This window comes from Leuciscus leuciscus (assembly GCF_965113295.1).
Source record: "Leuciscus leuciscus genome assembly, chromosome: 8".
NCBI lineage: Eukaryota > Metazoa > Chordata > Actinopteri > Cypriniformes > Leuciscidae > Leuciscus > Leuciscus leuciscus.
The window spans coordinates 20,334,423-20,349,421 of NC_138732.1; the positions used below are offsets into that span (position 1 = coordinate 20,334,423).

General features: G+C 39.1%; 1 protein-coding gene across 14 annotated transcripts in view; it reads left to right on the plus strand.

The window, feature by feature from the left end:
* The window catches only part of map7d3 (MAP7 domain containing 3), a 31,748-nt gene that overhangs the window by 14,048 nt on the left and 2,701 nt on the right, over positions 1-14,999 (plus strand). The window contains exons 5-20 of one of the 14 annotated variants that reach the window (XM_082177796.1): positions 2,144-2,252; positions 2,663-2,758; positions 3,348-3,449; positions 3,989-4,084; positions 4,796-4,891; positions 6,787-6,912; positions 9,117-9,253; positions 11,035-11,171; positions 11,317-11,561; positions 12,680-12,815; positions 13,087-13,267; positions 13,357-13,461; positions 13,569-13,622; positions 13,769-13,844; positions 14,403-14,589; positions 14,681-14,925. In XM_082177796.1, the coding sequence (XP_082033922.1) occupies positions 2,144-2,252; positions 2,663-2,758; positions 3,348-3,449; positions 3,989-4,084; positions 4,796-4,891; positions 6,787-6,912; positions 9,117-9,253; positions 11,035-11,171; positions 11,317-11,561; positions 12,680-12,815; positions 13,087-13,267; positions 13,357-13,461; positions 13,569-13,622; positions 13,769-13,844; positions 14,403-14,589; positions 14,681-14,925 (2,128 nt within the window). The remainder of the gene's footprint in view (positions 1-2,143; positions 2,253-2,662; positions 2,759-3,347; positions 3,450-3,988; positions 4,085-4,795; positions 4,892-6,786; positions 6,913-9,116; positions 9,254-11,034; positions 11,172-11,316; positions 11,562-12,679; positions 12,816-13,086; positions 13,268-13,356; positions 13,462-13,568; positions 13,623-13,768; positions 13,845-14,402; positions 14,590-14,680; positions 14,926-14,999) is intronic. The other 13 variants (XM_082177803.1, XM_082177802.1, XM_082177804.1 and 10 more) reach the window with 13 other exon arrangements.

Below are 14,999 nucleotides of genomic sequence, written 5' to 3' on the forward strand. Positions count from 1 at the left end.
GTTTAAAAACAAATGATTTTAAACCATAGAAGCTAAATAATTAAGGAAAGAGAACTCATTTTGGTAAATGTGCGCGTCTGAGAGTGTTTCTGAGCACTGTCTGAGAGACGCGCGCGCATAAAACTGCTGCTCATAAAGCGTGTGAGTACTGAACTGAGATCTTTTGGCCGCAATATTGGTTTTGACCGGTCAAATACACACACACACTTATGTGTCAAAATGCCCGTCTTTGTGAGGATAATTTATGTCATAAGTAAACTTAAACTGTTAAATGATCACAATATTTTTTTTCCTTATCAGTCAGTATCATTATTTATTTACCAGAGTAAGCTACCTTTTAATTTAGGGCCCATTTTCCCTAAATTCAGTTTTTTCTGGATTCCATAAAGTTTTATGATTTAATCGTCAAAAATGGTGTGTAGTTAAATTAATTAATAAAACTTTAACAATATAATCAATCTTTTAAAATGTAATCAAATGAAAATATAATAATTAATTTACAACAAAACATTGCATTTTTATTTTTTAGCAAATAAGATGCTGCACAACAGAACTGTATAAATTAATACATGGGTGAAAAATGTTTTGATTGTATGATATTTAAAAAATAATTATATTACTATCAATAGTTAAATAATTACATATTAGTATACAATAGTAATATATTTCATAATTTCTTCTAGTTAAACCAGATTTATATTTTGACGTTTTGTTGTTAAAATCTTTCAGTTTCAGCAGGTGATTTGACAGTAGTTTTTCTCAAATGAAAATGTAAAAAGCTTGTGAATTCACTCTTGACATGGCTCTGGACATGAAGTTCATGTGTTCATGCCTTCATATATTGGGACTCAGATACTGAAAACACAGTGAGCGCCACGCTTATTCGAGTTTGTGTAGAAGACGAAACTGTTGCACTCATTCACAAAGTGACACGCAGAACATGCAGACTTATTAGTCACATGCACTGACTGGCTGATGTCGCATTGTGTGATAGGCTGTTTGATTAATCCATGTCCTTTTTTTAATTAATAATTAAAGGTGCAACACTAATTTTTGCATTTGTGTTCTGATGTCACATGGCGATGGCGCAACCGAACCCCACAGCAATGCAACTTGTTAAATTATTGGCTGTTGTTTACTTGTAGCGCTACGAGTGACAAGGCGTACGATAGGCTATTTATGATCCAGGGTTGCTTGAGGGTTGTTCATGCATCCAAACTTGCTATGTGGTTTCATGTCTATTTACATTTTAATGCATTTTAAGGGATAGTCAGAATATTCTGTCATCATTTACTCACCCTCATGTCGTTCCAAACACGTAAGACCTTCTAAGTTTATTTATATAGCACATTTCCTACACAATGGTAATGCAAAGTGTTTTACATAGAAAAGGAATTAAAATAATCACAACAGATGCATAAGAAATTCAAATAACTAAAGAATTCTGAAGGATGTGACTCTGAAAACTGGAGTAATGATGCTGAAAATTCAGCTTTGCCATCACAGAAATAAATGTAATTTTAAAATATATCCAAATAAAAATTTATTTTAAATTGTAACAATATACCACAATATTACTATTTTACTGTATTTTATCAATTGAATGCTGCCTTAGTGAGCATAAGAGACATTAAATATATGTTTTTTCCAAAAACATGGAAAATCCAAACTTTTGAATGGTAGTATACATGAACCTCCTACTGCAATATTAAAATGTCAGAGGCTTTTCCTAAAGGCTTTTCCTAAAGGCTTTTCCTAAAGGCTGTATAATCCTATACACAGATATGTAATATACACATAAAAGTGTAATATTTTAAAGCCATGCTAAATGCCAATTCTGAACCCAAACCAGCCTAATTATACAGGACACCCTTAAGATTGGCTATGTCAATGATTTTAATGCCCTGCTTTGTTATTTGTGGCCATGATGGTATCATTAATACTCTTAAATGGATGAAATGAAGCAGGTGATTTTGTTAGTCTTACAGTCACACAACAGGAGCCGTGTGCACTATTCAGTACCTGACATGCAAAAGAGCCTGGAAACATGGACTTTGTTTTAGCATTAACACCCACACCTTTGCCATGGTCCACTGCTGCACAGATCACATTTGTCTAACAAAGTGTGTGTGTGTGTGTGTAGGAACACTATGAGGCTGTGATGAGACGTACCCTGGAGCGCAGCCAGCGAGTAGAACAGAGACAGAAGAGATGGTCCTGGGGTGGACTTTCAGACTCTGACAACAAAAATGGTACGAGTGCTTTTCCTAAATGCCAAAACATCAGGAGCACCTGATAATACATTCAACAGCCTTTGTCCCACAGTCTGCCCAAGTGGGTCCTGACTTATAATCTATGAAAAATCATCTTTTGATAATCTTTATTGCTCTGAATTGATGTTGAAGGTAAAGTGTGGAATTTTTGCATCACTAGCTACATCAAATTTGCAAAAATAATGCCTCAAACGCACATATGTCATTGGTCAAATTACACACTTCACCTTTTACAAGTCATGTTTGTTTGTTGATCTGTGATTTTTCGCAACACTACTTGGGGAGGGAAATCTCATGTTGTCAGCTGCGTTTTTCCACTTCTCTCACTCTCTTCATGGAGAGAGAGACCGTTTCCAATAGCGACCTGTCTGTCCCTGCCCCTCCCACAGGACAGAGTGACAGTGGCTCCAGCTCCTCCCAGATTGCTATAGTAATCTCCCCTGCTTCTCCAGCCTCCAAGCCACCCAGGAATCAGACGTCACAAGGTGGTTTATACTGTTTGTCTGCCCATGGCGTGACTTGACACAAAAAAACTTGCCCACTCATCCTCTTTGCTCATACGTGCACTAATCTGACTGGGGCTGTACTTGCTGTTTTTTCATTCACTCACAAAATATTTTCTTCACTTGCCAGGGATTGTAACAAAGAGTGTTCTCTCCAAAGCACCTACCTTGGTTCCAGGGATGCATGTCGCTTCAAGTTTTATCTGATTTTCCCCCTTTTTATCCAGATGTAATGACTGTTTGAATGTTTACTAACATTGTGTTATGCCTGCCTTTAAGGTTCGCTGCAGTTAGAAATTTTGCATAATACTTTACAATTTATCCCATTATTAATTATATATATTTATGTATGTGCATGTTACAGACATGTAAGGCACCATGTGACTTCAGGTTTAGCTGTTCTTAAATTAGCATACCCTAATTTTGTCTGTCCAGGTGTTACCCCATCCTTAAAATGTAGATGAACCAGCTTGTATTATAGTAATTAACAATAGCTTATCACGTGCAAACCCCTGTAACACTAATTCCACTCCCTGTCTGTCTCTGTGTGCGTAATTACCCTCCCCTGTAGATAAGCGCTCTTCCTCTACTACGAACCTGAAACAGACTGACTCAGTCATCAGCAAGCGTCTCTCCTCATCCTCTGCCACCCTCATTAATTCTCCTGATAAAAGTAAGTGTCCTCCCTGCCCTCTCCTGCCTTTTCCTTATCCTTTTGATAAATGAGCATGAGTACATACTCGTTAATGCTGGTCATGTGTACTAAGCAGATTTAATGACAAGTCATGTCTCACACAGGTGCCTCTCCCTGTGGTTCACTTGATGATTTTCATTTTATAATGTTATTTAAATGCAAATACAGCATTGTGTTTGTTTGAATGGGCCATAAGTGTCTTTGCCATCTCGGCAGCTTATGATTCTTGCAGACATGCTGTTTCTCCCCACAGTTTCCTTTTCCTCTAACAGGAGAAGCCAGCCATGACTCAGGCGGTTTCACAACAGACACTGTTTGTGTTGGAGTCACCTCTTAATTTCCTTCTGTGCTGGCACATTTTAGTGTGATGCCAAAAAAGTTAAAGGTTTTAGATCACTTTTGTGTTGATTTTAGATTTGTGTGTATGTGTGTGTTTTATCTTTGAGGTCTGTCTTCAGTCCCTCCTGAGTGAAGCCCATGTTCTCGATTCTGGAGCTGAGCTCTCTTTTGTCCCTCAGGTGCGAAGCGGAGAAGTTCATCTTTGAACCGGTTGCCTAGCAATGGTCCTCAGGCCTGTAAAGAAGCTCATAAACAGCCTCAGGTGGAAAAGACAGGTGCTTCAGTGCTGTTCCTCTTTTAAAGGATTAGACAGAAATTAAAATTGACTTTATTTACTCACCCTCATGTCGTGCTCAACCATAATTATTTTCTTCTGTGAAATACAAAAGAAAGAATTTACCAGTTTTTTGCCCCATTCAGTTATATGAATGTGGGCTGGACTTTTCAAGCTTCAAGAAAAGAACATTAGCACCATGAAAGTATCAGTAATTTCTTTTAATTTCTTCTTTTGTTTTCCAAAGAAAGAATGGGTTTGAAGCAGTGATTAATATGATGATAATATGATGGGCGAACTATACCTTTAACATATTTCTGCACACAGCCCAGAGAACAATGAACAGTCTCAGGATCTCCTACATAATTTTTTTAATGAAATAAAGGGTGTTCGCCTTTATTTGCTTACTTCAGCTCAGCAGTTTTCACATTGTCATTCTGAAAATCTAGTTTCTATGCAAATATGCATTTAAGCAGGCATAGACAAGGAGCTTGCACAGACATTCTTAAGCATGAACATTTACAGTCACTATTCTCTAAATCCACTGAAACCTACTGTAAATAGAACCACAATTATAAAGCAGATTCTAGCTGCATTGTCCTCATCAAATACGCATTTCCTCATTCACCGCAAAATGACACTTGAAAGCAGAGACAGAAGAGGCCCTGCTTCCTGACTGATTCTAACGCTTCCTTGTCCACTCTGTCTGTAGGCCCAATCCCGAAGAAGCGAAGCTCCTCCCTCTCTCGAGTGGGGGCTAAAACGCAGCCCGCCACCAAACCAGAGATATCCACAGCAGATGAATCAGGTGCTTAAGTCCCAACTGGGACATTTCACGTGTGCCTGTTCGCCGTTTACTAATAAATGAGCGCAAACCTTTTTCGCTTCTATGGTCCATGTTGCTCTTGTTTTAAGGATTGGTTTGTGGTTATAAACGTGCTGCGTCACTCTCCCTACGTTTTTTGCTTGATTCGCCCTTCTACTCGTGCATCAAATCATCATGCATCCAGAAACATAATCCGCAAATGTTGATGCTCTTTTGTCCATAAGTCAGTTTGTGCTTACTGCTGCCTTGAGCTTAACCTTTCCTTGTTGCTTCGTTCTTTCAGGGAGTTCTCGCTAACTGACCTACTCACCAGGAATGAGCTCTTTGTGTATGTTAATACAATGTTTTTGTTCATGTGAACGTTGTGTTGTTTTTCTTCCCATATGACATTAACCAATGAATTTGGCCCCTGGTGCCATGTCTGTTTTCAGTGTGTGTGAGTGTGTCTGTTGCAGAGTGTTGACTGGTTTTACAGAAAGGCTTTTTCTTGTGCTGTAATTATTTCTAGATATCATGTTTGCAGGACTCCTGGTTATATAGTCACTCTTGAAAACTAAATGACCTACTGAATTGTGTTGTGATGGACCATTTTAGAGTTTGCCCATCAGTGCATACTTGTTTAGGTAGACGCCAGCTTTCTCTATTCTGAAAGCACTTCCTCATTTCTGAGTTCACTTAGCCACATCATCAAAAGCTTCACAGCCTCGACCTCTCTCCATAACTTAAGAGTGAATCAATACAGTGCCGCGGGGAAAAGGAAATTAATGGATCATTTAAAAGAGACATAAGCCCCCGGTTTCACAAACAAGGCTTAAACTAGTCCCAGACTAAAACGCATGTTTGAGCTGTTTTAACTGAAAGCAACTTTCTCTGACATATCTAAAAAAAAAGTCAGGCCCATTGTTTTGTCTTAAGATGCACACCTGTAATGTTATTTTTTTTTCTAGGGCATGTTTATAAAATCTACTTAAATGTCCTAATTGGAGTAAGGCCTAATCCTGGCTTTATCTAAACCCTGTCTGTGAAACCAGGCCTAAGTTTTTAGAATCAGAATGAGCTTTTTGCCAGGTATGTTTACACATACAGGGAATTTGGAAGCTTCTACAGCACATACAGAATGACAGTGACAAGACATATATAGAATATATAAAACTACACAATATACAAAATAGATCATAGACAAATTATATGTTACAGTCTGTAACAAACATGCTGTACATAAACATATTGTCTATTTTGTATATTACTCCTTCATATTTCTGTTTTTCCCAACTGAATTTTGTAACTCGGGTTACAAACAGATTTCATGACAGCAAGAGCTTTTTGAGCCTTTTAGCATGTTCTGCCACAGTTTTGCTTTGTACAAACTGTATCAAATTAGTTAAATATTTGTTTTCCCTACATTCTGTAAAACTGCAGTTGAGACCAGACTGAAATCAAATGCTGACCTTTTCTTAATACTAAATTTGATGTATACCTCAAATTTAAAAAGTCTGACTGTAAGCATTTGACTCGTCTGATGGATCTCAAAAAGCTCTTCAAGTTACTCTTTAGTCCTGGCTTTATGTTTCCCTTTTTTGTTTTCACCTCCACTTCCACAGCCCTGGTCCTGCTCCCAATCACCTCTCCCATATCCCACTAATATTCTTTTTGTCTCTCCAGCATTGAGAGTCTCACCTTGATTGCATCAGCCGTCCACTGTTTACGTTTGAACCACAATCACTTTTCTCTTTGGTTTTTGTGTTAATTCTTGCATTTTAAATCACATTGGTGTCATTCCTCTCTCCTTCCTTCTTTGTGTTTATTCCTCAACCTCTTTTTTCTTTTCCCTTTTGTCTGCTCTGTTTTCCGTGTCTGTTTGGGCACACCGTGTATAGCTCGCCGCTCATTGGCCGCCCCCGTGGACAGCGGTGTCCTCAGTCGGCTGCTCACACCCACCCAGGCCTCGCTAGCTAGAAGCAAGAGTGCCGTGGCCCTGTCTGCCGAAGGAGGCGATGCCCAAGGTAACACTAGAGAGAAAGGGAGACCCAGCTCGTAGCAGAACCCTCCACTTGTGTGTAGATATAAGACGCTCTGCAGGGGTGCTTGGTTGGCTTGTTATATTGGGCATGCTGCAGTTTTTTAATGTGGCTTGAATCACATGCATCAAGTTTTACACACACATAAACAAATTTGGCAATGTTAAATTTAGAGGCTTGGCAGTCTTTTCTAGAGATGCACAGAAATGTTTTATCATTGCACTTTTTTTACCAAAATGCCATTTAATTGTTTTATGTCCGTCGAAAGGATAAATGTACTGGAACATGTAACAGAAACTGTTATGTTAACCAAAGCAGTGTGCACGAGAATTGAATTTAGATACCATCTGATGATATTATCGGAAATAAGATGGCATTTAAAGTTGACGAGGCACAACAATGCCAGCGTCAATGTAATGCCATAATGTATACAGCTGTACAAAATACTCTTATTATATATTAGTTCAAGCATTCGATGTCTGAAGTCACTCGAAAGTTTTCATTTCGGTGCATCACTAGTCTTTACCCTTGTCTCTGTCTCTAAAAGACACATACATACACACGTCGATATTTTCAAGGTGTTCCAGGGCTATTGCTGAGGGGATCTTTTGTAAGCTGATTAGCCGAGCGGTTCTGTGTGTGAGAGGGAATGAGTGGAGTGAATCTGCGCCCTGCTGTTGCTACTTCAATCCCCAGCTGATCCACACACGGTCCCTGCAGACCAGCAGCATCACCCTAAACATCATCTTTAGTTTCCAACGCTACCAAACTCACTTTAAATTCCCAGCAACCTGTAAAGGCTGAAGTTCATATGTGTAACTTGTTTGACAGGGTTTGATGTTGACAAGATGCTATCAGCATTGCTGAGTCTGATAGTATCTGAATTGCATTATTGGTTTCTTAATATAGACCAAGAGATGATTATGAATCCGCAGCTTATGGATCAGTTAACTTTATAGGCTTTCCATGATGCTAACAGTCAGAGTTAATTACAATGGGTGGAGATTATCCCAGAAATCTCACTGTCACAGCAGACCCAGGTCAGCCCTTACTGCTCACCTCACTTCACCTCGGCTTCACCAACAGATACTTGGCATCCCATGATCAGGTCATCCCTTGTTGTGCTACCATCTCTATAGAGCACAACAAGGGCCAACCGCATTTTCATGTCTTTGATTTCAAACGTATTTTTCCCATTTGTTTTCTTTCTAGGGATTTTTTATTTTTTTATTCTAAGCCATTAACTAAATCAACCAGCTTAAAGATTAAGCATAACATTTCCAACTTGGATTTGAAGGAAAAAAGTATTCGAAAACTTTAAAAACAAAGGTACAAGTAATGTGCCAGAATGATGGTTTAATATGAAACCATTTACTTATCATCAGTAATTTATAACTATAATGCTTTGGTGTATTTGGTACAATTTACATTTCCATAGTAACAGTGACTTCTCTGGTTGTCTGTTTAGGATTCACGAGTAGTGTTGTTGTTCGTTGAGAATTTAGCTATTAAACTATTTTTTTTCTGCAGAAACATGCTATTGCTTGGAAACCTCAAAGCTCATCATAGGTCTGTGTTGAGAGATGTTATTGACAATTTCTCTGTGGAGAAATGAATGGGATTTTTACTTTGGAAACTGAATGTGGGATGTGCTCCTAGGACTGTCACTAGGGGGGGGAATTTCAACAGTTGTATGTGAATGTTGTAGATGGTGAAAAGGCGTTTTAACATTAGATTTGGAATTATGTGGATGTCCTATATGGGGCTATAAGGGAAGAATGAGTGAGTGAATGTTGTTCAATTGACGATATTGTTGAGCTGACTAAAACTGCAGCCTAAAGTGCTTGCTTGGTGTAGACGGAGGTGTGCTTTAGCGTATTGGTGACCAGTGTGTTGTCTGTCCAAGATGCTGTCTGTCTCCTGCCATGTTTCTCTCTGTCTCACACCCACCAATCCACCAGTCTTCCTGAGGCCATCAGTGCTTATCAGTTCCCCATCAACCAGTATGACTGATCTAACATACACCAATGTTTTGTGCTTTTATCATCCCTCTCCCCTTCTCTCTTTCTCTTTATATCTCCCTCTTTCTGTCCCTACCTCTATCTTTGCTTTGCTCACCCACTCGGCTGCTTGTGACGTCCCTTCCCTCCTGTCCCTGGCTGTGCACCACTGACTGTGTCCTTTACCAGAGTCTCACCTGTGTCCTCGTTCAGCATCTGCCAGCCCCATGCAGCCCCTGGCCCGCGGAGCCCTACGCAGTCGCAGCAGCGACCGAAAGAAAGTGTCTACTTCTGTGTCTGCGGATGCCATCTCCAGTATGACACCGGTGAGCAGATGATTCAAACTTCTACATCGAAATGGATTAAATTGTTCCTTTTCTTTTCTTTTTTTTTTTTAATCTCAGATGGAAATATGTTTGTAGAGTTGGTCCTACCAAATAGTAAGAAATTGTTACATTTTCATTTAAAAAATTCATTTTTGAAAGAAGTCTCTTATGCCATGGCTGCATTTATTTAATAAAAAAAATTACAGTAAAAACAGTGATACTGTGAAATATTAAAATTTAAAATAAAATGACCGTTTTCTATGCGAGTATATATTAAAATGTCATTTTGCGTTTTATTTTGTAATTGTCTTGCTGACACTTTTGATCAATTTAATGCATCCTCACTGAATAAAAAGATTAATTCATTTAAAAAATATATATATAATCTTACTGACCCCAATCTTTTGAACGGTAGTGTACTTTGCAATGAAAAATTATATTAAATTTGAAAATACTAAATTGATGCATTTTCACTAGTGTTTCAGATATTTAGACTACACAAAAACAAAGAAAAACTTATAGAAGAGCTGCATGGTGTATGTATATAATTTAATCTCAAGAGTTTCCTCAATAATCTCATTACCAGGATAAGCTTAACGGAACTACAGTACCTGCGTTATCTGTGTCTTTGTTAGTTGTATTGGCCTAAAACAATATGCACTCATTCAGACATTTATATATCCGTGTATTATGGTTTGCTTTGCAAAACAGCTTGGATTTATCCCTGACGTTAATCAGTGAGCTGTTCATTCTGAATAACACTTATCTGATCCCGGCTTAAGACCGCTCCAGCAGCAGCGTGTACTGGAGAGATAGGGAACTGGGTTACATCAGTTACTTTCTGACTAAGTGCCAAGCCCTCCTCGCATAGTAAAACATCCAAGGTACATCTTTTTTTGACATGACGTGAAGGCCAACTATGGTAACCCATACTCTGAATTTGTCCTCTGCATTTAACCCATTTAAGTTAGTTCACACACATATTAGGTGCACTACACTGCACCGGTGACCCTCCGATGTGATCCATGGTCTCCCGAGACCTTACAATCAGATATGAACTACATGTGACAGTCTGATCCCTCATATAGAGGTTTAGAAATGCCCACATCAGTGATTCATTCAGACACAGTTAAATTGTAGCGCTGCCCTGCATATAATGAACGCTAAGCGAGCTTGAGTGTGTGTGTCCCAGAGAGAAAGGAGGGCTTGCATTGGCATATTCACTGGAGAAATGTAAATTGAAACTGACATGTTTCCCTCTGATGGTCATACTGTGTTGTAGCTTCTCCAATGGCTTGGCCTTATAGCTCACTATATCTGATTTGCTTGATATTCATTTGGAGAGTTTGAAACATGGTGAACTGAGAGACATTTTGAAACATGGTTAACTCCCTTCTAACTGCTTCACGTTGTTCATGTGGGTAGGTTTTCCAGTAAAATACATCTTCACATATATGAGCCTGTCCCACAATTAGTGCATTTGTCACATTGACACCCTGAGCACGTGGACTGAAGATTAAAAATAGATTGAAAGGACATGTTTACTCCGGTCTTGTTCAGATTGATGATAGCAGTAAAATCCTAGCTGCAATTGAGTGATATATACACCTTGCTTTGATTTAGCCTGAACAGCGATTGATGATCACTACATAGTGAGCAAAGTGCCTTTCAGATGTGGGGATCTTCTTGTTTAGTCCAATAGTCTCATACCACAAATTTCTATTTTAAAATTAGTTTTTTGGGTTTTGCTAATTTTTCTCATGTTTTTGCATTTGTAAAAGCAGAAAGGTGAGAAGGAGAAGCGTTTCACGTCACCTGTAGGAAAACGCCCTGCCTCGCCCTCTAGTCGTCACCGATCCCCGTCTCCTGCTCCCGCTGCTAACACCACCTCAAGAGCGCCCTCACCTGGAGCAGCCAAGTAAGTTTCATTAAGCCTTCATTGGTTTCACTCTAAAATGATAGTTTGATTTCAGACCTTTTCAGTCTGCTGCTCAAATTGCATCTCCCACTGTCTATAGTACAAGCCCATATTTTTAATTTCTCTTTTAATTGGTCTCCTTCAGGCAGAGTCCACGCGTCCGCCCTCCTTCCCCCAGTGGCTTGAAACAGCGTCCTCCATCCCCTCAGCCCTCTGCCACATCCAAACCTCCACCCATCCAGAAACCTGCTCTAACCCCCACCGGCCCGCCCACCCTTCGCAGGAGGGATTCCAAGCCAAAAGATATGTCTCCCATTATGCCTGTCGCCCCACAGTCTCCAGAAATCAGCACAACACCCACACCAACACCAACACCCAAGACCAAAGAGGGTGAGTGAACTCAAAAACCCAAGTATAGAGAAACAGTGAGATGAAAATAAGGGGAATTTTTTAATTGTGATTTCAATAACATTTTATTGAAATGTTAAAGTAAATCTAATAACTTGTTTGTGGGCTGGCACTACAGAGTTCTTTTAGCATGACTTTATTGTTTCGACTCTCTGATTGGTTGATATGTCTTTGCAGAATCATGGGTAATGCCTTTTTTCATGAATTTTGCTGTTAATTTTTTTTTTTTTTTTAAGAAGCTGAAATAATAAAGATTGATGGATTTAATAAAAGCATGTACCATAACAACCACGTAGCTCACAGTATGTCTTTATCAGCTTAAGTTATCATTAAAAATAAATTACCCTATGGAGAAAATTAATTGGATTTTTACTTTCAGAACTCCATAAAAATAGTTGCACTATTTAAATGCCTTCTCTGGCAGTTACATTTTAAATTCTAACATTTGTGGAATTTAGTTGACATTTCTTTCAGGACCAATGGGAGATTTTCAAACTTTAATGATACATTTAAACCGTGTAAAGTTTATTAACAATGTGTAATATGTAACATGTAAGGCTAAAATATCTGCTAAACAAAGTTTGAATGAAGCATTTAGAGTTGAATTAATTGTAAAAAATAATTTTTGAATATGGAGTGTGAAGGATTTCGGTACAGTACTGCTTTCCAAGCTCTGTAATTAATGTTCCTTTCAATACATATAAGATCCTCTGCCAAGTGTTTTAGTAATGACTTTAAAGGAGATTTATTTAATTTATTTAATTTAAAAAGGTTTCAGTCTAACCACTTCCTGTCTTGCATAATGTCTGGCTAAAACAAAGCCTTTGAGTTATTACAGCAGCAAACCAGCACAGTTTGTGTGATGAACTGTCTTCTTAGATGCGTACTGTCAAGGTCAAGAACTGCTGGGGTTACTGAGTTTGTATACAGTGCCGAGCTTGTTTATCCTTGAGACACAGTGCCCTCTGCTGGAAACACTAATCATGTCTTTAAGAGTCACTTTACCTCTTTTTCAGTTCATTTTATTGTGTATTACTGTAACAAATGAGGTAATGTCAAATTTAGATGTTAATATGCATAATATATGTGTGTGTTTTCAGAATCCAGTTCCAAAGCCAACGCAGGAACCAACTCAGCCGCAGAGGCTTCCAAGATCCTGGCGGAGAACCGTCGTCTGGCACGCGAACAGAAGGAGAGAGAAGAGCTACTCCGCATACAGAAAGAAGAAGAGGAGCGGTGCGTTTATTTGATCAGCTTCAGTGTGTTTTAGTATCAGGAACGGCTTCCAAATACACTGGCCAAATAATATAATATTATCTTTAACCCCCATTTAATCCGAAAAATCGGAACAAACACATTGCCATATGTTTGTAGTCATATTCTTGTTTTTCTTGTTTTTAAGAGCAGGTTTGTTATGTAGTCATTAAGTTGAAGCGAAACCCTGCGTCTGTGTTAAAACTATTTACCTTTGAAGTGCCAAAGGCCCTGAGGTATCGTGTCTCAACAGGCTGAGGAAAGAGGAGGAGAAGCGTCTGGCAGAGGAGGAGCACTTGAGGCGTGTGGAGGAGGAGAAGAGGCTTGCGGAGGAGAGGAAGAGAGAAGAGGAGGAGCAGGCTCGTATAGCAGAGGAGGAGAAACAGCAGACAGAGCTAGAGGAGCTGCAAAGACAGGCTGAGGAACAGAAAGAGGTTAGTTGACTCTCCCATTGCACAGACTCCATGATAGAGATGTTGATTTTTCAGTTTGAATAATTGACTTCTTGCTCATCCAATGGCAGCGCGAGGAGGCTGAAGCAAAGGCCCTAGTGGAGGCAGAAAAGCAGCGTATAGAGAGAGCGCTCATTATGCAAAAGAACCAACAGGAGCGCATGGAGAGAAAGAAGGTGGACACTTTCACATGACTCTGACATTTACACAGTTTGCATTTATGGTAGCAGCTGTAGATTAAAGAATCATACAAGTTGCTTGAATATTTTGTCTCAATCTGCAGAGAATTGAAGAAATTATGAAGAGAACCAGAAAAACAGACCAAATGGATTATAAGGCAAGTTTAACAGCTTTTATTGTATAGCACACGGCTCATTATTATATAGTGTTGAGGCATGATGTCTCTGTCTGTTGTGCATCATTTCCATTCCCAAAAAGTGACTTATGTTGTGTGTGTGTGTGTGTGTGTGTGTGTTCTCTCAGAGTAATGATGATGAGAGAGACATTCCTGATGAAAATGGAGAGGAGGCTGAGGACCAAATAAACTGTGAAGATAAGGGTCAGTATCTTTATGCCAGAACTGGCAGAATATTGCTTTGTTGGCAACAACAGTGAGTTTATTTGTAGCGGATGAATGTTTCACAAACTAGCAAGTGAGAAGTGACAGGCGAATTGCTGAAATTAAATTGAACACTTATTTTGCACAATATTTACTAAATAAGCAAATTCAACAAGGCAGTGATAAAAATCTCTAAAAAATCTTGAAATATTAGCCAGGTTAATCGATCACAATTTGGAGGATAGAGCTGCATAATATAGGACAAAACTGACATTGCTTTATTTGGTTTTTCTGCAATCTATATTGTAAAAAAAAAAAAAATTTAGTTTGCTAATATGTTGCTAATAAGTTAATATGAAACAGCATTTATTGCAAACAAAATAATGAGGTGAATGCTTGTAAATGCGCTTCACTCTGAAACACGCAACACATGTTTAATTCATTTAATAACAGCATTCACATTTTGATAATATCACTAGACTTTATTGCACTCACGATCGATATATTGTGTTGCTGTAATGTAGGATGGAATAGCTCATCTGCCTCATTACATTTCAGAGAATCAGGCTGAGTCAGAGCAAAGTGCCAATGAGACAGAGCCATCAGACTCTCAGGAGCATTACTTGCCTGTGGAGGAGCCAGCTGCCGAACAGGAGGAGCCAGATGTTAGTATGAACAGACAAACAGATGTTGATAATAAGGAGAACAGCAATGGACCAAGCACAGAAGATCCCTCAGTGGACAGGTAACTCTTTTACTCTATATATATATAGAGTATCTGGGTTAGTGGTTCATTTAACAATCTTCAACTTTTATATTTGTGCTTTAATCTCCAGCAGCCCCCCTCCCAAGTCCTGTCTGATGGAGGGCTCTGAGTTTGTGAACGAGGACTCTAAAGTGAGCCTGGTCCCTGGGTTGAATGGTAAAGGAGGACCCTGGAGCTTTGAGGAGCTGATCGATCTGGGCGTTCATGCGAAGAGCAAACCCCTGATGGACGATGGGGGCCCTGAGGGGCCTAGAGTGGCCTTTGAAGAGAAAACCAGCTCAGTTCATCCAGCCCAGTCTATTGAAACCCTGTCCGGTAAGAGCTTTTGTCTCTATTAAGTCTGATTAAGATTGTATTAGTTTATATTAATTTGACCTCACAGAATTGAC